Source organism: Conger conger, chromosome 17 (genome assembly GCF_963514075.1).
Source record: "Conger conger chromosome 17, fConCon1.1, whole genome shotgun sequence".
Lineage (NCBI taxonomy): Eukaryota > Metazoa > Chordata > Actinopteri > Anguilliformes > Congridae > Conger > Conger conger.
Window position 1 is genome coordinate 6,606,070 of NC_083776.1, and position 25,798 is coordinate 6,631,867.

Sequence of the window (25,798 nt, forward strand, 5' to 3'; positions counted from 1 at the left end):
CCCAGATGAAAGGGTGCAACAGGAGTATCAGTAAAACGTATTTCTCAGTCTCAGAACCACAGACCTGACTCATTCAGGCAGTGGATTCCTTCTTCTTCTTCTTCTTCTTCTGCTGCCTGAGATACACTGGTGCACTGTGGGTGGGTGGTGAATATAATAGGTCCAGTGTAGTAGGCAGTAATGAATATCATTTTCATCTTGCCAGATCAATAATTTAATTAATAACCCTTGTCTCAGTGTTAACAATTTTGTGCATTCAACCTTTAATGAAATGTACAATTAAAAATTACCATCAGGCAAAATTCTAATAAACATAGAACGTGTTCTTTTTTTTCTTCTTGGGAGCCAATTTTTCACCCATGATGCATCCCGAATCAGTGTAATCAGTTAGCAAGGCAAAAGTTATAAGCTCTAATATATATATATATATATATATATATAATTTTTCTGAAGTGAACTTATGAAATGATACCGTCGGTGTGTACTCCTGTTTGATAGGCACAATTTAACACGAGCAGAAATTGGATATGTTGCATTTTTTATCGTAATTAATCATCTTGAGCAGACAGCCTTTGAAAAGGGGGGGGAACGCTGTTTACGTTCCTGCTGGACCGCTGCTCTTAATATCAGCCGCCGTCTCTCTCCGAAAAAGCGGCCAGATCTCCGGCTCTAATGGCAGGCTCCTAATACTCACCCGTTGGTTGGCTGACGTTTCCAGGGCATTTGCAGATGTCGGCTATAATCTCTAATGTTTTTGCTCAATCTGCTCGGGAGACGGATGAAATAAATACTTTAAACTAATTAATGTAAGACCAGCTGTTCGCGGGCTTGGCAGGCGTTAGTGAATATTGATGGGAGACGAGAGTCTGCTACACTTGTCGGTTATCTGTGTGTAATTTAGATCGCCGTGTAAACTTATACAATGCCGCTTGCGGCTGGGCTGCACATTTTAATGGGAATGCGCACGATTAAAATTCAATATCAAAAGTTTTGAGAAGTAGACAGGGTCAAGAGCGAAGCCGTGTGAGGCCACGGTTTCTGGGCGGTGCCCGTGGGCTTATGTTTACTGTATTGCGTTTAAGCGCCTAGCGTTTGCAGTTGTTCTGCTTGTGTGATCTCATTTTTTCCCAGCTTAAATAAAATCCACTTGCTGTCGTCAAATAGAAAAATAAAAAATTACAGTTTTTTTTTGTGAGTTTCATGATAAACAGTTTCATTGCTATTACGTCACTGTCTATAGATTCAATGGGGGAGACCAATTACCAACTTCTGATTGTTAAAATCATTTATTGCTGTCTTCCTGCCACTGTTCCAAAGAGTTTGTTGGTAGGGAGGAGGCGTTTTATTGTTCTTTTGAGACCCAGTAACTCCAAGATGCAACCTATCTCTGCAATTCTTAAACTTTTTGTGTTTTTTCCAGATTTTTTTATGTCCTCCCTCAACAATGCTGTCCGTGGGGAAGACGTGTGCTTGCGTCCTCTTCCTGGCAAGTTTTATTATTATTATTATTATTATTATTGCCCTTACAGTGTGCATACAAGTGGTATGTTTCACTGTTCATGTTGTTTTGTACCTGTGACGATCGATTACCATCTGTCTCTTCTGAATCGACAGCTCTTTGGCTTTTACCCAGGCTAATGAAAAAAATCATTGAAACATGTAAATGTATTGAAATAAAAGTATGTTGTTTTCCCGTAGGTTTGAACCGAACATATACTTTAGATTATTGTCGGTGTTGTTTATTATATACAGCCTTTTCTAAGGGTGTCAATAATTCCCGGAGCCCACTGTACAGATGTATATATATATATATATTATAGACGGTAATATTTGTATCAGTCTCGATATATTTTCCGTTCTGTCTGTGTGATTTATCAGCGCGTTGCTGACAGAGCGGCCTTCAGACGCTCTCGTTCAGACGGGGCGCGCACCACCAACGTGTGACAGCGCGGAGATAATGTCATCCGGGCCGCTCCCCTGTAAACGCGCGGCGAGTTATGATATCCGCTGCGCCCGGCAGATGGCTGGATCTGCCCTCGCCGCCGTGATGGATGGAGTATGATGTCATCGCGGAATTTGACAGGCGACCAATCGGCTTGCGGAAGGTCCTCTGGGGGGGAGCCTCCGGGATCCGAGCTTGCTTGGAATTCTAAATCCTGAACTGGGATGACATCTGCTAAATGGGGAATGTGCGATCTGGATTCCTTATGATATTGTTTAACCTCCTCCCCGCCCCCTCTCCCTCCCCCCGCCCCCCCACCCTCACCAAAACATAATGGGATCGGCTCTCTGTGGCCTGGAGGATGACATTACGGAGTTGTGCCCTTTGACCTCAGGTGGATTGTGGGACATTGAGCGCTCTTGCCTCTGTCGTGAGGGTAGCGGGGTGAATCCACCTTCGAGCCGCCCACGGCGGTGTGCTTCAGTGGGCCGGTCTGCGAGCTCCACCTGGGTACAGAATATATCACATAAACGCCAAAGAAATGCCATTTTCATTAAAATGTTGCGTTTTTTTCCCTTTAAGATGTGTCCTGTCGTTGAAGAATGAATTCCCTCATACGAAGCCCCAGGCATTGTCATACGTACTATTCAACACCGACTCCAAGGCAGCTCACCGTGTGATATCATTATATTTGACTTTATTTCAAAGCAGAATATAATATCTATCAGTGTTGAAATGACTATATTCTACTATAATTAATTTGTTCAAAAAAATTTAAAAAAGTGCCTGGCCAAGAGAGACTTGCATTGCCGACGTGTGAGTCTCTTTCACCACCACTAGGTGGCGTAACCATCAGAGCAGAAAAGGGGTGACGCTCATTTCGATTAAAATTATAATCGTCGCTGTATCGCGTGTAATTCTGCAGAGAACAGCAGTGCAGTCAGCATGATAGCAGGCTATGCAGTATGGATTTCCTGCATTCATTTGTTAAATGTTCACGTCTTTTTCCTCTATTGATATGCTTAGCACAAGGTCAATAAAGGCCTGATTTACACTGTACAAAGATGTTTCTGCCTCGTAGAACAGTAAACTATATTTTCTATTTCATGTTTCCTATCAATACCTCCGCAAGTTCCTTGTGGTAACACTGAGCATAGCAAACTGTTGGTGCAATGATATGAGCATTGTGTGTGTTGTACAACATTGTACAGTACATACCCAGCCTGTAGAACCAGCTGTCTGCTTACTGTAATCATATGTGGATACTGGCCTTATTAATCTGTGGGATCTCACATCCTGGAAGGGAAGTTCGGACAGAGGGACATGCAAAGCGTTTTTGCTACACTGTTTACCAAAATCTTTTGCCTTCTAGTTTCAGTTCATGGTACAGTTGTCACCACCGGAAATGCATAAAAACAACAACTTGGAATGGAGTGTGCAGTGTCATACCTAGAGTCTATCCATAGTATCCCGAAGACCCCGCATCAGTATCTGTGCACCATATTGTACAGATCAGATAACGGACAGCTGCTGCTGTGACCTGATGGGAGCAGTGCGGTTTATTCAGTTTGCCCTGTAGCAGACGAGTTCAGTCTTGGGGATGAGGACAGTAAGCAAGGCAAGGAGAACTGTGTGACTGTCGACATTGCCTCGCAGAAGAGATATTAAAATTCTCCTCGTACAATCCCGGGTTGAATAAACACCTCAAGACTTTAGCAGCAGCTTTGAAAAAACAGTGTAAAAGACTTTGTGCTTAACAAATGTAGAAGGTGCGTGAACTGCCAGTCCCAGAGAGCCATAGTATTAGCTATCATCCAATCACAGAGCTTTCTTTAGGGCAGCCATTTTGTGGAGGTAAACTTTGGGGGGGTTGTGCATTTGTGAAGTGTTCCCAGAACAATTTCTCCTTAACGAAGTTGAAACATTCATAGCCAAGGGCTAAAACGTCAATCTGTTGTAACGTTTGGTAATTTTAGGCGCGATTTCTCCTGTTGAATAATATTGTGGTTATAACTTTGATTAAAATCTATGCTCAGGCAAATCCGTATCAAAAAACACGCTTGACACCGCCCGCATTTCCAGACTATTGGCCAACGTGCCCAGCTCCCTGGCCGCTCGACCCCACCCTATAGGGCGGTGTAACCGCACGAGATCGCGGGAATCAGCGGCAGCAGTCACCCCCGTCTGTCAGCGCCGATATTCAGTTCATCTCACAGCTTGTGTAAAGAACGAGGCCTTGCCCCCGTTGGGTTTTAGAGCCAACTGCTCGCAGGGATTAAACACAATGCGCCCAAAAAAAGGTCCTGACCACTGTGTTTGGGGATTCAGGGGGCATTGTGGGAGGGGGTTATAAAAGTGATGCATGGTGAATGTTGGGGTTCCCCACGCAGAGCCATCTGGCCTTTTCTTAAAGGGCCAGCGCCCTGGCGGATCTGGCGCCCTGGCTGATCTGGCGCCCTGGCTGATCTGGCAGGGTGCAGAGGCAGTCCTCGCGTTGAGAGGGCGCGTGGCATATGGAGCCTGGCTCTGCGCGTCTGCGTGTCCTGGGTCCTCTCAGAATGAGACACGCCGGTGACTATAGAAATGTACCATAGAGCATTTTCCTAAATACATGAGCTGATCGTTCTGATGTAGTTGAAGAATGTGATTGAGTGCTGAGCAGCACACTTACACACACACTTGAACACACACATACGCACGCACGCACGCACGCACACACACACACACACACACACACACACACACACAGCATCAATAATCAGGCTTTATTTGGGGATGGGAGATGGTGGCTATCAATCATTCCAGCTGATTGTTTGTGCAATGGGTTTGTGTAATGCTGCACAACAATGGTCTACACGGTAACCCCCCCCCACATACACACACACTCACACACACACACACACTTTCAAAACCAGATCCCTGTTTGTGTTCCTTGTTGTGTTGTGTATTCTCATGGTGCAGTTTGTATTGCAGTAATTGGTTGGTTAGTAGTGGTTGGTATTCTCTCGTGTGCATCAGTAGGCTGCAGGTTTGAGTACAGGTGGGGCACAGCCCTGTGCTAAAGGTTCAGCATGATCTCCGGCTCTGTGTGGAATCAGCTGTGTGTGCTGCTCTCGCTTACTGAACCTTATTTTACAGTTTTCCATCCCAAACAAGCATTAATTACACTGTTCTTACACTGTATGATATGTATTTTTCTATTGCTGATATTGTAAATTGTCTTCTTTCAAATATAAACTATTTTAAACCTCTAGCATATTATTCAATATTATATAAATTTTTTTTCCCAACCTTTGCACTTCGATGTTCTTGCTATACTCAAATGCGTTAAACCTTAACCGGCTTTATAAGAAATAATAATAATAATAATAATAATAATAATAAATAATAAGTAATGTTATGATGCATATTATAATTAAATGAGGAATGAACACTTCTGATACATGTGCATACTGTGCAGTCAGTGGACCCCAGGTAGTCTTTGTGGAATGATGCTTATTATGGTCTGTTTGGCTCCAGATGACACCCCGCTGTGCACCCCCACGGCCAGGGACAGCTACGAGAGACTGGCCCTGTCTGGGCAGAGCCTGCCGCCCGGGTTCCCCTCCCCCTTCCTGTTTCCTGACGGGCTGTCGTCCATAGAGACGCTGCTGACCAACATACAGGTACCGTGTCTGTGTCTGTGTGTGCGTGTCTGTGTCTGTGTCTGTGTCTGTGTCTGTGTGTGTGTGTGTGTGTGTGTGTGTGTGTGAGTGTGAGTGTGCGTGTGAGTGTGCGTGTGCGTGTGCGTGTGTGTATGTGTGTCTGCATGTGTGTGTGCTTGTGTGTGTGTGTGTCTGCGTGTGTGTGCGTGTCTGTGTGTGCCTGTGTGTGCATGTGTATGCGCGTGTGTGTGTGTGCGTGTGTATGCGTGTGTGTGTGTGTGTGTGTGTGTGCGTGTGCGTGTGCGTGTGCGTGTGCGTGTGTGCGTGTGCGTGTGCGTGTGCGTGTGCATGTGTATGTGTGCGTGTGCGTGTGTGTGTGTGTGTCTGTTGTCCACTGCACATCACTGTGTGCATGTTCTTAAGGCCGAAAGACATGCATGTTGGTTTTTCAAGAAAATGTTACAGTTGAGTCTGGGTCATCCCGTTTGACTGCACCCAACTGACAATTCAAATGTTTCTAAGTGAATTTCGTGGAGATCCTGTACGCATTAAGACTGCGCGGTTGTGCAGTAATAGCAGCTTGGCTGTTTTAGAGCATCTCCGAATCCCCTGAGACTTCAGGCAGCTTGAAGCGCGCGAGCACCAACGCCACAACTCACACTGCCCAGACCATTTAACTTGTGATGTGGACACTAAAGGTCACAGCGCTCCTTGGAGCCCAACTGCAGAGACACACTTATTAACCCCGCGTGTGCCGCCCCGCTCCGTGAGTGAGCCTCCCCCCCCTGCTCCGCCCGCCGAGTGAGTCGTCGCTCACGCTGATCTCCGGCTGCCGCGTTTGACGGAACGTTTCAGCAGAAGTCAACAAAAGGAAGCCAAGCAGAAAATTGAGATAAGGCAACTTTATTAAAATTGGGGTCAACAAAACGAACAATTAATAAGACATAGCCCGTTGCATTTGCCCTTAATTGCGTGTGCGAAGGGAATAATTGTTTTGATATGGTCACGGCTCCGCCTGTCAGCAAGTGTGCAGATACTTCTTTGAACATTATCTTGACTAAAGGCCACTTAAGCATTTAAGTCAAATCTCATTTATTTGGACAATGACATTTTCTTTACTGTGGAAATCTTCATTTTACTTACCGTCCTATTGGTTGCTAGTTTACAGTTCTGTACTGTACATGTATGAAATATTAGAGATGGTCCTGGAAAACGGTGACATTTTTTGCATTACATAAATCCAGCACGATGACATTCCTCTAATCATCGTTAGATAATTTTGGGTTTTCCTGTGACCATGTTATATTTTATTAATTTTATTGTGACAGTGGGGATTGTAAATTTAGAAATGGACGAGGATCATTTTTGGAAATAAAAGCTTGGATTCCCTTCAAATTAGGTCCCAAACCAAGTCCCTGCTCTAGGGTTCTGGATATTATATTATTATAACATCGTTTTTTGTGATTCATTCTCAAGTCCAACATATTCATCTTAAAGTCTCAACATACTCTAAAGCAGTGTGCTGTTGTGAAGTACATTACATTACGTTACGTTAAGTTAGATTACATTCCGTTATGTTACCTTACATTACATATCACTACGTTACATTACATATCATTACATTAGTTATTTGGCTGACGCTTTTATCCAAAGCAACGTACTGTTGATTAGACTAAGCAGGGGCCTATCCCCCCTGGAGGAATGTGGGGGTTAAGGGCCTCGCTCAAGGGCCCAAGGGCTACACAGGTCTTGGCTACACCAGGGCTTAAACCACCAACCCTCCGGGTCCCAGTCAAGCACCTTAGCCACTAGGCTCCAGAGCCCCCAAGCGATTTGGATGTGACTGCGATTGATTTCTGAACCCGGCTCTTACATTCGCAGAGGCGGTTCCTCTTGAGCAGAAGGTAAATCCTTATGAGCGTAGTTAGGTTTGATTGAATTGTAGTTAAGTTTGATTGAATTGTGTCTGCCCTTAACGTGGCTAAGTGGCTTTTGATTGAATCCCAACCACTGTCTCTGAAGCGGTCCCAGAGCTGTGACATCAGCAGACTGTCTGTTGGTGATTGCAGTTCCTCCAGTTGCTCTTTCCAGGGGGACCTATTTTAATGCTGCACCAGTGTTCTTTTGTATCTCCTGTCGTTGGTGTTTTCTGCTGAAACGCAGAGGCTAGGTTATTAGCATCTCTGGCCAGTCAAGCTGGCATGGTGATGCTAACATTGCTGTTTGCTAACATTGTCCGCTCTCTCTATTTGTATATACTGTACGTGTGCTGTGTTTTAACTTACCTTATCATTTTATGTACATTTCTCTCTACATATTCCAAGAATGTAAATTTGTGTCTTTAGAATAATTCCTCAATGTACCCAACTCTCTCACACACATACACTCACACATACACCATGCACCACACACACACACACACACACAGGATTTTAAAGCTGAATGTCGAGGGACTCTGAACAGTGGACACGAGCCCATTTGGAGTCTAGGTCTGAGTAATATGGAGAATGTGAATGGGCTGACACTCTGCACACGTCTGCTGTGTAGGCATCTTTGTTATGTACACTATCTGTGAGGGGACTACAAATGAGTAAATCTGAATGAGACGTTATGCTCTTATATAAAAAAAATAGATTTTTTGTGGACACGCTGTATAAGTCCTCAGGCAACAAGAGGTATTTCACACACACCTAGGCACTGTAAATATGATGATCTGTTTTTAGAGTTGGGTGCATTGAACCCAGGGCTACCAGATGTATTTTACATACAGAATAGTTATAGACTGCAAATAACAGTTTGAAATAATATACTATAATAACTGCTGTAGCTGTACTTGGTATCCTCATCCTTGGAGAAAAAAAAAAGAAAAATCTAATTTTCATAATCAAATACAACCAGCACGCTTTTGCTACTGTGATATAGAACGTGTTTGGTGTAGCCTTCTGATTTCATGGTTTATTAAATAGCCAGCTGTTGCAACACAAGAATGAATTTAGGCAGAAGAGGAGATAGCAGCCTCAGACAAGTCCTCCTTGCTCACAGCGTGCGGTGTAATCACGTGGGAGGCCCAGAGTAAACCTCACCACGCAGACACGTGTGTGTTTAACGCTGGTGTTCAGCGGGTCAACTCCATTTCCTGCCCGTCCCTGCCTCCGTCAAACCTCGCCCGAGTCACTTCACTCTAAATAAAACAAGTACCTGCGATAAAAAGAACATACATACAATAATCAATTCCTAATGTCTCAGTTTAGTGCAAGTACTCATTATAAATACGCCCCTCCCCTGTACTGTATATATAAAAGAGTGTGTAGGTAGTTTTGTTTTTTCTTATGGGGCTTGTAAGTATTGATTTCAGTTCGATACGTACACGCGGTTCAGACACAGTAATGGAACAGAAATACAAATATGCAGTTCAGCATATTTCTCTATTGTGAAATACAGTGATTTTGCTAATACAGTACAACCCTTGCGTTCATATTTTTCATAAACCTGTATGTGAGAACATTGTTGTAAACCTCAGTAGGCCTGGATTTCCTGGAGGAGGGTGGTGTGACTGGTGTCACTTGTAAAGCTTATTCGACCGTGTTTATTACAGTGATATTCAGAAACCGAAAAGGTCTGCAGCTTTAAAATTGTTCCCTTCATAAACATAAACAATCTTCCCGTACTGCAGGGCCTCTTGAAGGTTGCCATCGACAACGCACGGGCGCAGGAGAAGCAGGTCCAGCTGGAGAAGACGGAGCTGAAGATGGAGCTGTTTCGAGAGAGGGAGCTGAGAGAGACCCTGGAGAAGCAGCTGGCCATCGAGCAGAAGAACAGAGGTGCCTGACCCCCATTTCACACACTAACCCCCCTTTACTGATCCCCATTTTACACACTAACCCCCTTTACTGACCCCCATTTTACACACTAACCCCCTTTACTGGACCCCATTTTACACACTGTGCCCCATTTTACACACTAACCACCTTTACTGACCCCCATTTTACACACTAACCCCCCTTTACTGACCCCCATTTTACACACTAACCCCCTTTACTGGACCCCATTTTACACACTGTGCCCCATTTTACACACTAACCACCTTTACTGACCCATATTTTACACACTAACCCCTTTACTGACCCCCATTTTACACACTAACCCCTTTACTGACCCCCATTTTACACACTAACCCCTTTACTGAGCACTATTTTAAAAATATTCACCACAGCCACCTCTCAATAACACAGGCAGCAGTCGTACGTGTTGTGTTTATTAATAATAATAAAAATAATCAATTGTCATCAGCATGAACATAAGGCGTGATTGTGTTTTATATACAGGCCTGAGATCTCGGGTGACTTCATGCAGGCGTGTGTAGAACGCCTGCAATAGGACCAGTGTGATCTCACATCGTGTGAATACCGTGTCAGGTCCGGTAACATGACGTTCTTTAGCGTCTGCGCCGCGTTCACGATCCCCCACTGAACTCAGCCTCTGTTTCTGCCCTCTTCCTGGAAGGTTAGAGGCTCATTGCCGAGCCCTTTAAAAAAAAAAAAAAAAAAGTCGAGGCCTTGAGAATGTGTGTGTTTGTTGCCCGAGATGGATGCCGTTCGCCTGGGTGTGGAGTGATTGACTGGCTCTCTGTGTGAGCCTGATTCAGGTGACATGCGAAGCTCCTCTGGAGCTCCTCTGGCTGAGTTCCCCGAGCGGCTTTTACGTTAATAGAAACATAAATGTAACGGGATTGATTGTGTGCGATGAAAAAAAATAATACCCATAAAATTGTCTGTGTGAAGCTGAGTTGCGCAATAAATATATTTATTATAATTTAAACTATTTTGATTTGGAGAGCATTACGGCTGCCTGCTTTAATATCATTTTGCTTCCAGTTATAAATGAAGTATTATTCCCGTTCTATTAAATAAATAGCTACTCAGGATCAGACTTATAATTGTAAGTACATATTATGATATTAGTATGAATGATTTATAATCTCTGTAAACAAAAGAGTCACAAAATGTAACTTAATATTCGCACGCAGTGCGCGTCTGCTGCACATAATTAATCAGTTTTAATTTAATAAGCCGATTTCTCAAAAGCGTCTTTATAAAATGTGCACGTTTTGCCGAAAGGCCTTCAGCAGTTTCCTGCGTGAGACTCCGTGTGGTGGTAGAAAGAGTTCTCTCTGACATCTTTAAGGGCCCATACTGTTCACCTTTCCGGTGTTTTATTTTACGTGCCGATATCCATATGAAGACAGTTGGAGATTGTGGTTTTAAGTACCAAAAACCATCTCTATCCAGTTCTAGATGTCCATTCTCCAGTGCCTCTCATGAGCTTTACCAAGAACAGGCTGGTTTAGTGACTTTAAGGCTCATTGATATCAATAAACTCCCATTCTGATTGGCTGGCTAGCTCCAACTAACTGACCACCTTCTGTGTTGAGCACTTGGATTTGTTCAGGCTACAAGGTGGGCGTGCTGAAGCAAATCAACATATTATTGTGATGTCATACCTTCACAGAAATGTTTGAATGCACATTTTCTTATTCGAATTCTGTGGATTTATTTGGGGACTGATGCGTTTTGATACTTTCACAGTGTTTTTATAACATTTTCCACTCACATACCATAGTTTTCCAGCACATGGGGCCTTTAACTCAGGATATAGTGTCTCATTGCTGACTCACCTTCACAGTCTGAGGAAGCTGGTGATCCCATCTCTCTCTACCCCCTCAAAAAATTAAACGTACCAGGACAGCAAGATTTCCTAATATTATCTGACACTGTCAAAATGTGTTAGTCATGTAGGCTTATTTTACTCATGTTAAACTGCGAGTAATATAATTTGTGTAACAGTATAGACTATGGTAATTAAAAGTTAATTAAAGATTAATCAAGAAGATATTTAATGAAAACTTTCTGTATCTCTCTGCCTGTCACAAGCTTGGGGTTTTGAGGCAAGTTCAGAAAGTTGTCTGGAGTGAAGTTTTCATTTATTTAATTAGCTGAACCCAGGTCACCCTTGAGACTGTGTTTTCAGCGTGACTAGCAAATTTGAAAGAGCTATAAACATGCTAATGTTGAAAATTTGGTTCACAGTAACCCAAAGGGTCTAGTAATTCACTTTTGAATTAAGCAATGAAAGGAACATGGTCTTGATACGCTTCGGTGATCAGAGCACAGTGCTAACAGAAAATAAACATGTCTCAGTTTGTGATTACCATCTCCAGCAATCGAAGAGACATTTCTCCTGTCAAAAAAAAAAGGAAAATGCTTCGGTTGTATTTCATAGCGTTGAGTGAGTTATCTAAGCTTCACATTTAAGTGAAGTGGCTCATGGGTAAATGCGCAGTGCTGTTATTTTATTGGAGGGTCTCCCCTCAACCAAATGAACGTAAACATAGTAAATCGCTAACAAGGTTTCGCTTATCCTGAGATAATGACACTCCTTGGAACGTCTCTCAGCCAATCACAATGCGAGGTGGGAAGTAACCGTTGTATAATTGTCATGAAGGTCTTGGCACTTTGCGGTTAGATTAGGGACAGAGTCTCTGTGCCCTACTGTGAAGGGTCTGAGGACAGAGTCTCTGCCGTTCTGTGAGGAGGTCTGAGGACAGAGTATCTGTGTCCTACTGTGAAGGGTCTGAGGACAGAGTCTCTGTGTCCTACTGTGAAGGGGTCTGAGGACAGAGTCTCTGCCGTTCTGTGAGGAGGTCTGAGGACAGAGTATCTGTGTCCTACTGTGAAGAGGTCTGAGCGTGTCCTCATTTCCACAGCGATCATTCAGAAGCGGTTAAAAAAGGAGAAGAAGGCCAAGAAGAAACTGCAGGAGGCGCTGGAGTACGAGTCGAAGCGGCGGGAGCAGGTGGAGCAGAGTCTGAAGCAGTCCCCCACAGACAGCCTCCGGGCCATCAACGGTAAGGAGTCTGTACGCTGGGGTCTGTACGCTGGAGTCTGTACGCAGGAGTCTGTACGCTGGGGTCTGTACGCTGGGGTCTGTACGCTGGGGTCTGTACGCTGGGGTCTGTACGCTGGAGTCTGTACGCTGGGGTCTGTACGCTGGGGTCTGTACGCTGGAGTCTGTACGCTGGGGTCTGTACGCTGGGGTCTGTACGCTGGGGTCTGTACACTGGGGTCTGTACGCAGGAGTCTGTACGCTGGGGTCTGTATGCAGGAGTCTGTACGCGGGGGTCTGTACGCTGGAGTCTGTACGCGGGGGTCTGTACGCAGGAGTCTGTACGCTGGGGTCTGTACGCTGGAGTCTGTACACTGGGGTCTGTACACTGGGGTCTGTACGCTGGAGTCTGTACGCTGGGGTCTGTACGCTGGGGTCTGTACGCTGGAGTCTGTACACTGGGGTCTGTACGCTGGGGTCTGTACGCTGGAGTCTGTGCGCTGGGGTCTGTACGCTGGGGTCTGTACGCTGGGGTCTGTACGCTGGAGTCTGTACGCTGGGGTCTGTACGCTGGAGTCTGTATGCTGGAGTCTGTACGCAGGAGTCTGTATGCTGGGGTCTGTACGCATTACATTTACAGTATTGGCATTTGGCAGACGCTCTTATCCAGAGCGACGTACAGTTGATTAGACTAAGCAGGAGACAATCCTCCCCTGGAGAAATGCAGGGTTAAGGGCCTTGCTCAAGGGCCCACCAGCTGTGCGGATCTCATTGTGGCTACACTGGGATTAGAACCACCGACCTTGCGGGTCCCAGTCATGTACCTTAACCACAACGCAACAGGGCAACCTATATACGCTATAGTCTGTACGCAGGAGTCTGTACGCTATCGTCTTTTATTACTTTTATGAGGAGATCAAGACCAGTCTTCAACGTATACCGTTATGGGGTTACTGTTACTATAAGAGTACAGTTATTAAATAACTATTAAATTAGTTATAAGTAAAAAAAATTGTTTTCAGGAAACCACAGTAGGTGCCCTTCAGTAGACAATTTATGTTTATAATTGGGCAACTTATTAATAATGATAAGCATTATTCATTCTACTGGCGACCCGTCCAGGGTGTATTCCTGCCTTTCGCCCAATGTATGCTGGGATAGGCTCCAGCCCCCCTGAGACCCTGTTCAGGATAAGCGGGTTCAGATAATGGATGGATGGATGGATGGATTATTCATTCTAATTGTATTGTTACTATTAGCCACTCCCTAAATAGTGTGTGTGTGTGTGTGTGTCTGTGTGTCTGTGTGTGTGTGTGTGTGTGTGTGTGTGTGTGTGTGTGTATGTGTGTGTGTGTGTGTGTGTGCATGTGCGTGCTATTCCATACAGGCTACAGATTCATCCAAATGTTGGAGTAATTTTAAATATACCGTTGAGTGATTTATAAAAAGAAAAAAGAAGAAAAAAAGGAACTTCTTCTTACTTGACACGCCATTGGTATTTAATCTTCATTATCCTTCAATTTTCGCAGACTCACTGACCCAGGACCTGGAGCCTGACCGCACCACTGGCAGAACAGACACTGAAAGGACAATACAAGGTACATGTTTCTGAGAAGGCGATAAATCTGCTGTCTGCTGCAGTGTGTGAGCCTCGGTATCACTCGTCCTGCTGTTCAAGCGTGCAGTTCACCATCTGGGCCGGCCTCCAAGATCACCAAGAAGGTCGAGATCATTGCCTTTAATAACGGGCTCCGTTTCGGGAAGCCTGTGAATGAGAACTCTACTGTATTTACACTGTGGGATGTGCACTGTACTCGTGCACTGGCTCTGTGTTCAAATGAACGCCGCGAATTTAAGGTAATTATAAATGTGTACAAACAGGTGCATTTTACACAACGGAACCATATGGATGTCTATGTAATGCAGCAAACGTATTTCACAATAATCAGGTTGTGTTTGTATCATTTATTTGTGTGTGTGTGTGTGTACGTGTGTTTGTCTGTGTCTGTGCATGCATGTATGTATGTGTGTGTGTGTGTGTGTGTGTGCGCACGCGCACCTGTGTGTGTGTGCGTGTGTTTGTCTGTTTCTGTGCGTATGCATATGTGCGTGTGTGTGCGCGTGTTCGTGTCTGTGTGTGTGTGTGTGTGTGTGTACATGGGTTTGTCTGTGTCTGTGTCTGTGTCTGTGTGTGTGTGTGTGTGTGTGTGTGTGTGTGCATGCGCATGTGTGTGTGTACGTACGTGTGTTTGTCTATGTGTGTGTGTGTGTGTGTGTGTGTGTGTGTTTGCGTGTCGTGTATGTGTGTGTGTGTACTTGTGTTTGTCTGTGCATGTGCATGTGTGCGTGTGCATGTACCTGCATGCATGTGTGAACAGTATTGAAATGAATATTTGGACCTTAGTTGTTCTCAGTTCTTTAATGTGAGCCAAAATGGAGTTTTAGTTTGACGTTTTGCACAAGCATAACTGCAGTGGAGACGCAGCTGGTTGATGTGGAATAAAATCCTGCCAGTCTCCTCGTGGCCGCAAGCCTCATGCCGTCCTCTTGTGAGATTTCCTCTTGTGAGATTTCCACTTGTGAGATTTCCACTTGTGAGATTTCCTCTTGTGAGATTTCCACTTGTGAGATTTCGTCTTGTGAGATTTCGTCTTGTGAGATTTCCTCTTGTGAGATTTCCACTTGTGAGATTTCCACTTGTGAGATTTCCACTTGTGAGATTTCCACTTGTGAGATGTGTACTTTTACTCGTGGAGTCCTGAGAAATTCAGCAGTGCTGCACACTGAAAGGGAAATAATCTGCATTTCAGCCGCTTAGAAGAGTATTTTCAGCTTTCACTAAACTCCTCATTACCGTGGCTTCCATTTAAATGGATAGCATGATATTAATTACTATAAACAAATCAGGTTTTAATATTAATAGACTTGGTGCTGGCCGCTAACATTATTTTCCCTTTCATGCCACCTAACGTATTGTTTCAATTTCCTCTTCACTTAACCGAAGCTGAACGCAGCGTTGATGCCACTTGACCTATGGAAAGGCAGATGTATTCAGGCTGTTACTGATGTGCATGTCTGGAGGAAGACTTTGTGTTCATATCGGGTCTGATTTGCGCTTCACTGTACGTCGCTCTGGATAAAAGCGTCTGATAAATGCTAATGTAATGTAATGTAATATAGGGTAAGCTAAATGCTAACTGCTGTTAACACCAGCTCATAACAACCGCTTAAAACACCGAGGGGGCAGCACGACGTGCTTAAACAGTGCATTTATCTTTCTATATACTGTACATACAGTAGGCACAAGATAAACGGCAATATTTACATCATCGCTCATTATCATTTTACATTCACAGCTAGCAGGACTGCGCATAGATCACTGCTCTTTTTGTATGGACTCGGCTATAAATCTCAAGATTGAAGATTCCAGGGGTTTATTGTTGCATCCATTTTGTCCGTCAGTGCAAAACAAATTAAAGTCTCCGGTTCCGGCTCCACAACGTCGCAGTATTTTCACAATAGCAAGAAAAATTCTAACAATAATAATCATAATATGGGCAACAAATAAAAGCATAAGAAAGAAAAATGTTAAATTAAAAAATTAAAAATACTGCAGGGTCTGTGTGGAACACAAGGCAGCCGTATTCTCACACCTGTCTCTCATCTCGCATACAGCTGACGGCAGGATATTACTTACAAACCCAAAGTTTCAATTCACTAATGGTGCCACTCCACCCAATAAAAACAATCTTGTTTAGGAAACTAGATTATACCGGCTAGAGAATAACTTTACTTTCCTTTGAGTTGAGGTCCGGTAAATTCAGTGCATAAAGATATTATAAATGATAAAAATGACAGTGTAACGGGGCTTTTCATCACGCTGGTTTAAAAAAACAGAAGGTTATACTGTGTACAGTATACTAGAGTATGTTTGCTGGATAAATTCACTTTGATAAAATGTGCTATTGATAGAGCGTAATCTTCGTCCTCATGACCGTGGATAATATAAGCGAAGCACCATCTGGTACAGCACTATTTTTGTCATATTTCTAAGAATGCTTAAATTGGAGTAATAAAATGTTGATGTTGCTGTTGATTAGTGCACGCCAGCTGTCATCGCAGGGGTGAGCGGTATTGCCTAAAGAACATGTTCCCAATATTTTTGGTGATTCCTGGCTGCGCCTCAATTCTGGTTTAAGACACAGAAACAGCTGACAGATATCAATTATTGAATCTATTTATATTCATTATTGCACTTGGACAAAACAAATGTACATGCAAAATATATGTTATTATTACAACTTGAATTACTATCCTTGATATTTTATATTGAAAATAATTTTTATGAAAATGTAAACGCCACCATAGTCAGCCTTGACTGCTTGGTAGCCCATTCCAACAAGAACCACCACAGACTTCAATTCACCATAGATGTGCCTAACACCATTATACCAACATTCACCACACAGTAGATGTGTCAAACACCATTATACCAAGATTCACCGTGCAGTAGATGTGTCTAACACCATTATACCAAGATTCAACACACAATATATGTGCCTAAGACCATTATACCAAGATTCACCACACAATATATGTGCCTAAGACCATTATACCAAGATTCAACACACAATATATGTGCCTAACACCATTATACCAACATTCACCACACAGTAGATGTGTCAAACACCATTATACCAAGATTCACCGTGCAGTAGATGTGTCTAACACCATTATACCAAGATTCACCACACAATATATGTGCCTAAGACCATTATACCAAGATTCAACTCACAATATATGTGCCTAAGACCATTATACCAAGATTCTACACACAATATATGTGCCTAAGACCATTATACCAAGATCAAGCCATTTACATTTGTCAGTATTCCAGGAATTGGCCACATTAATCCTACCTTTCATGTTTCAGCATGGACCAGGCATTTTTCTGAATGAATATTGAGTTTGAGCTCTGATTGTAATTATGTATTCCATCTGATACAGGCCTGTCTTGATGGTGGAAACACAATTTGTTAGTAACCAAAAGAGTTAAAGAGCTATTTTGGAGCAGGCCAAGCTGAACAAATGACTGGCACGGCCATCTTTATTTATTTTAAGCGTTGGCTCAGAGAAAGTCAGCCATCTTGGGCTTCGGCTCAAGTGCAAGTCCAGTTGACGATTTAAATTCACTGCCACAAAGGTGTGCTGATCATACTAACCCCCCCCCCGAAATCGCCTAGTCCGATTGATGTGGAGTCACATTGCGACGTGACCTCTTCTCCGCCGATAACACATCAGTCTGTTGTACTCGCCACACATTCTGCCAATGAGTCGCATCAATGCTGTCACAATCCCAAAACAAGCCGTACGGAGGCAGAATTAGGCTAATCGCCGATTTTGTGTTATTGCTCAAACATCGTTCCCAGACGTCAAGTGGTGTGCTAAACTGGAGTCTGACCATGACTGACCATGTGTACGCAGTTCACCAAAACTTCAATCCATTCCACTCCACTATCGCACCCCTTTTTCTTCTTCTCCATCTGCATTACGGCTTTCTAATTCTGTTTGTATCCTTGAAATCAGGATCTTCTGTTTTATTTTCATTTCAGCTCTGCGTCCCCCAGAGTGAATCCAATAATGTGAGAATAAATTCTCCGTTTAATTAGGCCCAGAAGCAGCTTGACAACAGTACTCTTATCACTTTGAGTGGTCTCAATTTCCTTTTAAAAATACCCACTCTTAAATCAGCGGCAAAGTGCGCGAAATTGCATGGAAATACTCAATAACCTTTAAAAGCCCCCTTAACTCATGCTTATGAGCCTACTTTGGGAGAAATCTTTGGAAAAGGAATCTGAACTATTCATATCAGGAGAATGTGCTTTCTCTTTTAATTCTGCCAGAGCATAATTAGATGTCACGGCTGATTCAATAGAGAAAAGTGAAGATCAAAGACAGACCATAAATGGAAAAATCATATACTGCCCTATTAGCAATAATATGTACTTGTGTTAGTAATAGGATACATTACATTTCATACTGAGTTAGTGTACTTCGTAGCTCTTTTATTAAACATTGGTGGGAAGCTGAATCTAATTATAGACATCCTGCATTCTGCCACCTGCATTATGAGATTTAGTTCTTACTGTATACATCAGCATATGTCCTTTCTCCTAGCACTCGACATCGAGGCACACATTTACATAATTTATTGTTCTATGATGCGCATTCTTCAATCAGAATAATTTCAACGTTTCATTGTTCCCTTTTTGCATTTTATGCATTTTGAGACATTTTGAGACATAGAAAAGTAAATATCGTTAAATCACACCACTGATTTGTAGAAAACCCATTTCTGCAGACAGAAGAGTCCAGACTTTAACTGGTCACTCCTATAGGGATTGGGAGTTTGTCCATTTATAATCAACCATTATTGGCGTATGAATGACTATATAGAACATCTCCGTTCAATTATGGGCACCTTTGACAGTAATCAGTGTGATCTTTCGTTGCTGTGCAACCGCAAACACACTGTATAATTGCTCACCAATCGCAGAATAAGTGAGAGTGTGTGAATAAAATTCAGGCACACGCTCACACAAGACCGGTCCCCGTCTGCGTTATTAAACCCAGCCTGCATCATACTTCTCTCGGCTTTGCTGGAATGTGGAAGAAAAAAATGTTAATGAGCGCATCATTTTAGAGAACTAATTATTTCTATTTGTCTTGTGTCACAGTTTGTAATTTCACTACATTAACACAGCCTGTGTTTATTAATTGCTTTTCCAGTGTTTGAATCCATTCCAGGAATGAGCTTGCATGTGTTCCCAGGCTTCCCAGCGTCTGCGAGAGCGTTTCTCCGCTAATTCCCGCTGATGCCGCGCATGAATATCTGTCCGGCATCGCTCCTGATTCGCACGCCTGCCACTCGATGTGTTCTGCAAGTTTACACGACCCTGCAAGGAGAGATAAACTTCTTTGTTGCAAGATTAAACATCAAAACAGTTAAAGTGAAATTAAAATTAAATGAATGAATCTCAGTGAAGCAAAAAAGGCAGTAATTAATGGCTCCCTTAATTGTCTTCATAAAATATTTGCATGGGCATAATTTGCATAATTTACATGTATTAATTAATCTTTCAAAGGAATTTTATGCTGAGAGAGGCCAAAAATTCCCTTTGTTTTATTTAGCATCTAATGAAATATTTATCTTCTTTAATGAACTTTTCATCTTGATTTGAATTTAAAAATGCTAAAGTTTTAACATATTTTAATGAGGGTTTTCTTTCATAAAACAATGTGGAAGCCTTCTCACATTTGTCTTGGCAGAATTCTGCTGTCAGACGTTCCATATTTCATAATATTTCATCCAATTTCACTTTTCACAGTACATTTTGTGGTGAGACGATATCCCAGTTGATGCTATTATCTTGATTTGCCTGATAAATAGGCACTTGGGGTGAGTTGTATGATAGAAAATGGGCTTTATATTGTTTTCATTTGGGAAATGGCTGTTCTTTGTCTGCCAGTGTACAGTGAAGCAAATCATTGTGCTGCTGATTTTTGTTCAATATTTACAAAGGGAAAGATCCATAGTGAATCCTCTCTACGTTTATGAAACCCACCTTGCCAAAACATGACAGAGGCATGCGCACTTTTTTATTAGCATTTTACCTTCAAAAGGCGGAAGAGGTCTGGCCACTTTCCCCTGAGATGTGCTGTTGTGTAATAATGCACCTGTCCATCCACCTTTTAACCTTTAACCTTTAACCGTTAAACAAGCCGCTTGTCTTTTGAGCCCTTTGGTTGGTTTTTTTAGTGCATTTTTATTGACCTGTCATTTATTTTTAGGGGCATTATGAAGCAAGTTTAATGTGATTGTGTTGTTTCAGGAGAAACGTCCCGAGTGTACTGCTTTAGAGATTCAGGTCTGCTCGCTATGATCTGTTCCTGGGTTTGACTTGTCCTGTGATGGTCGTTCTTCTCTTGAGGAAAACAAGAGCACAACATGACAGTTACTGTGCTTGCGGGGTTGCTAAGCCAAATATACAGCTGAATATGGGGGAAAACCATTCAGACATTAATGGAAAAAAAAATGGCAATCCTCAAACTTGGGACTATAACAATTCTCACTTAACGTCAAACATCTCTATTGCATCAAAGTCTTGTGTTCCATCTTTTGTTAATTCCAATTTATGTGCTAGTGACCTCACCCATGTCGGGTTAGGTGTGCTCCTGCCGTTGCCCTTGACCAAGGCTCTGGCCTCAGAACTGGAGCTGGTCCCCGGGCACTGCATTATGGCTGCCCACTGCTCCTGAACCAGGATGGGTCAAACGCAGAGGACACATTACCACACCGGGTTTAATAAAGTATATATTTTATATCTAACCTGCGACTCAGTACTGTACCTCCACAGCCAGTCAGTGCCCACCCCCCCGCCCCCCCCTCGCTGTGCGTTTCCTGTTCAGACTGAATTATGCAGACGCTCGGTCAGAAGAGGACGTGTCTCTTAAACACGGCGAGGGGACGGCGGGGCGATAAACGTCAGACGAGCTCCGCAGCCGTGCCTAACGCGCGGTTTCACCCGCTCCGTCACGCACACGCGTGTGCTCCCTCAGGCGTGCACGCACACGCGTGTGTGCCCTCCTCTCCTCATTACATTACAGGTGTCTGGAGATAGCGTCGGAGAAGGACAGCGGCCATTTTCCTTCTCGATAATCACCGCGTCCTGCCGGGGAAGCCTGCGAGCAACCGACCTAAATGTCTTTAACACGTCTGACACGCGACCGTGAGACTGAGTGCTCAAGATATCATAGCGCTAACATTGGCTCCACCTGTACGAGGTTAAATATTAATTGCTGTCCATGTTCCCTGGTCACTGCTTTAATGGATTAATTGTATGTGTGTCAGGAAAAAGGGCTTTTAATGTTTAAACTGGAACACTCCTGTACTCCTGTAAGTGCAGTGTGATATGGACGCAGTTTGCGCGTCTCCTGTCCTGTTCCTCTGCCGTGCGAGGCTTGTCCCTCTCCCTCCTCCACCCCTCCTTCTGAAGAACAGAACACAGGCGTGTCCTTCACAGGCGTGTCTTTCACGCACCCGGGAACTCAACACGGAATAAAGCTTCTTCACTTATTTCCATGATTTTCATTTCTCACCGAGAGTTCAATTGTCTGTTTGTGTGTGTGTGTGTGTGTTTGCTTTCAGATGGAAGGCTTTTTTTGAAAACAACGGTGATGTATTGATGCCACGGCGGAGAGAGAGAGCGAGAGCGAGAGAGAGAGAGAGATAGGAGATTCCCAAGGGCCGTTCCCCAGGATGAAGTAACGCCAGACACGGCCTCCGATGCCACACAAGAAGGAAGACGTGTCTAAATGTACAATTAGAACTTTTCCTCCGACAGACTGACGTCGCATAGTTGCTGCCGAGCCCGGCCCAGCATGTACCTGTGTTATGTGAGAGGAGTTCTGTTCTGAAGGCTCAGCGGTCCGGCTTAGAAGTATGTCCCTGGATCTAACCCTGGCCGTAATATTTCAAACAATTACACAGCACTGAAGATTTTTATACTGTATTTAAACCAGCGAGAAAGCTTTGAAAGAGGAATCTGACTCAGAGTTTCATGTTTTGTATTCTTCAGTAAAAAAAAAATTAACTACTATAGTTAAAGTTATCAACAAAAAAAAAAATCGAGCTTTCCATGAGCTTCTTAAAAAGTGGATTTAACTGTATGTTGATAAAAGACACAACTAATGTTTGATTTAAATGTTTTCTAAATTAGAAGTAAAACGATCCAACTTCCTTTTTACCATTGTTGTATATATCAGAAAAAAAGGTTCACTCACTCTATCAAAAAAGAAGTTCATTAATATGGTATGTGTATATAAATTTAAGAGATGGTATTGTGTATGCAGTAGATCTATTAGAACAACAATAGAAACATTTATATTGAATTTATAGTATTGTTTGTTTTTTTTCTGTTAAGCCATCATTCTATCGAATAGCTGCCATTTTAGTTGAATGCATGCAGGCATGTAAACGTTTGTCCTGTAGTTGCAACAGTTAATGAATTCTGTTTTCTGCTGGAACCGTGTGTGGGGACGGTTCAATCAAAGCCCAGAGACACAGGGCCTGGCTTTCAGTGACAGGTTTAAGGCTCTCTGTCAGCTCTTGCTCTCGTTTGTATAAGTACTATGTTAGAAAAGATTCTCCCAGAAATCACCTTACATTTAACTTATTATTAAAAGGCCGTAAGGCTTAGCAATTTCATTGTGTCACCCAGTGAAATGTCTGAAAAGAAGCACGGTTCTTTTACATATGTATTTTTAATGTATCGGTTTTAGGAACTACACATTGTGAGTGGCTGTGGCGAATTTTGACCATTCTCACAATGGTAACACCGCTGAATTCAAGCGACCACCTTATAAAGACTTCAAGGAACCTGCCAATCAAACCACAGCAAGGTTTGGCCTTGCCCTCATAGAATGACGCAATTTATTGATTAATTAAGTTAAATTCAGTGGTTTTGTGTCTGCGTAACTCTTATCTTTGCACTGTTCACCTTGGCCCACAACCTAATTTACCATCCGCCTACAGTGTAGACGTCAGTTTTATGCAAACACGCCGGAGTTCTGGTCTTTAGATTCTCTGTGTGGTGCATTGTGGGATATGGAGTCTGAACAGCTTTGATTGAATCTTCCCCTGAATGTGTCAGTTCATCCCTCTAACCAACCAGGAAGCTCAGCTGCTGTGAGTGTGCTGTGAGGGTGTTTCTGTGTGTATCCCTTCTTTTCTTCTCTCTCTCTTTCTCTCTCTCTCTACCCTCTCTCTCACTCCCCCCTTTCCCTCCTTCTCTCTCTCTCTCTCTCTCATGCAAAAATTCCTCCTGCGTTCACATTCTGTGCGGATAGCTGGAACCAGGCCGATGGCACATGCTGTTATTAGAAAGTGTTTTTGCAATTGACAGAAAATGTGGGAACGGACTTGCTACTAATCTCACACGTTTAGCCACACAGCTCTAATGTTTTGATACAACACAAACGGGACATTGCAACGCCTTGAAATTCAATTTACAGATTATATCTAACACCAAATTCCACAGTTTAAAGTGAATGGAAGAAGTGCTGCACACTCATAAAAATAAGATTTATATATAATTTATATTGCATTCTGTGTGGTTCAGGCTACAACTGAAAGGCGAGCTAATTCAGTTATGTATTTAAAATAGTGACATTTCACAACAAATGGCAGAATAAAGTTTTGAAGTGGTCTTTTGTTGCTGCCCTCTCTGTTGTGCCAGAACATTGACACTGAGCTGAAGTGTTCCTGAGCTGCCTGAACAGTGCGGACTGGATCTAGGAAAGAACGTTATTTCACTTTTTATTTTTAAAAAGGGTTAACCACTGAAGCCTGCATTGGACGGTCATGCCTTTAATAAGAGATATTAAACATTTTAAAAATTTGTTACTTATTTATAAATGACATAATTTAAGAAAGAATTGCTGAGAATACGCTTGACAGGTCTTGACATTTGTAAGATTATGGGCAGCTATTTTTATAATTATCGTAACGGTCATGATTATTTTAATATTGTTCCTGGGCTTTGAAAACATTAAATTCATTCTCAATTAAAAAATTGCCAACCATTTATGTAAGTAAGTCTAATGAGGCTAGCAAGAGGTTTACCTTTTTAATTTGTAAAATATTTTCTATGTATGATGTATAACGTTACATGCAGGTATACACTGTAGACTAAGAGCATATTGTTCCCCTTTACTTTGTATTACAGTACAGGATATCGTATGAATATTTAAAGAAAGGATGAGAAAGTCTTGTTTCATGAGCTTTTTTTGTTTTGCCTATCATTTCTGGAGTGTGTGTGGGTGTGCGTGCGTGCGTGTGTGCGCGAGAGTGTGTGCGCGTGTGTTTTATATACCTTAGTGTATCTCCATAATAAAACTATGTGTAAATAAGCCTCAGGCTTAACTCTTAAGTGTAAATAAATTATTTTATGTGTAAACGTGTATCAGAGTAATTCCAGGTATTGAAAAAAGGACTGTAAGGTCATCAATAAACTTTTTTTAAAGTTCACCTACCTACATGTGAAAATGTGCACCGGAGATTAGTGACTATTTTTAAAAATGCAAATATTTCTGAATATATAGATGGATTGAGTTTTTCAGCTCTTAAGCGACGCTTTACAAAAACACAATCACCTACTAATTAGCCATTCCCATTCTCCACCCACTCCCAGAGAAGTACCTGGATCCAATTAAAATGCTGATTAAATCAAAGCACAAAGCAGTCTGCCCTTACTTTTTAATAACTCATTACAGCAGTGTCTGCATCTGAAAAATAACATTGGCAGACAGACCAATTTGCTTGTTTATTGACAGCCAGCTACAGTATATTTCATAAATTACCAAACAAGGAGAGAAGCATCTGCTCCTGATGCGTTCATATTAACCGTTCCAAACGCTCGTCTGAACGGCGGGGATATGGGGACTGTGTGGATCGCCACATTCCACTGAATAAGAGTGAGACACGCTGACCCCATCGCAGACACACAAATGCATTATCCATGTGGGGAAATATTCAAAAATCAAAATGTGTTTGTATGTCACATTTCGTAATCGATTGTCACCACACACTGACCTAAGGAACCTGGGCCGGAACCCCGCGCCTGAACCCAGGGCTGAACCCTGGGCTGAACCCGGGCCTGAACCCCGGGCCTGAACCCCGGGGCTGAACCCTGGCCTGAACCCCGGGCCTGAACCCTGGCCTGAACCCCGGGCCTGAACCCTGGCCTGAACCCCGGGCCTGAACACGGGCCTGAACCCTGGCCTGAACCCTGGCCTGAACCCCGGGCCTGAACCCTGGCCTGAACCCTGGGCCACCACGCCAGGGAAGACCTCCCTGATGGTGTCCCAGCATGCAATCTGATTTATATTCAAAATATTGTTGCAAGACAGGCACATTGTGCTTAGGCCACAGACCTTTGTCCTTCTGTTTCAGATAATGTTACACACATGCAGATTTAGGTTGCGCAATTAGCAAGCTGTCCTACATTCATTGTGTTATGTCTTGGGCAGTTAACTCTGAGACTTTTAGATACAGTGCTTTTCTTCCTTCCTGGTTCAAGTAGCATTTGTGCATTTCTTAATTTCTAAAAAGTTATTAATTTATTTAAATATACTAGGAATTTGGTGTATGCTGTATAGTTTGAACATGCGTGTGTGTGTGTATGTGTGTGTGTGTGTGTTAATAGAGGACTGGAGTAGTTTGGTGGGTTGCCTTGCATTGACTGTGTTGACTTGAGTTGTGTGAGTGAGC

At 42.9% G+C, this 25,798-nt stretch overlaps 1 protein-coding gene across 5 annotated transcripts in view; it reads left to right on the forward strand.

Moving 5' to 3' along the window:
• The window catches only part of LOC133116816 (dachshund homolog 1-like), a 169,694-nt gene extending 145,400 nt beyond the window's left edge, over positions 1–24,294 (forward strand). For 3 of the 5 annotated variants that reach the window (XM_061226787.1, XM_061226788.1, XM_061226790.1), the window contains 6 exons: positions 1,421–1,486; positions 5,462–5,607; positions 9,260–9,407; positions 12,350–12,490; positions 13,998–14,066; positions 21,677–24,294. In XM_061226787.1, coding sequence (XP_061082771.1) covers positions 1,421–1,486; positions 5,462–5,607; positions 9,260–9,407; positions 12,350–12,490; positions 13,998–14,066; positions 21,677–21,714 — 608 coding nt within the window. In that variant the 3' untranslated portion in view covers positions 21,715–24,294. The remainder of the gene's footprint in view (positions 1–1,420; positions 1,487–5,461; positions 5,608–9,259; positions 9,408–12,349; positions 12,491–13,997; positions 14,067–21,676) is intronic. The other 2 variants (XM_061226789.1, XM_061226791.1) reach the window with 1 other exon arrangement.
• Positions 24,295–25,798: the final 1,504 nt, after the last annotated feature.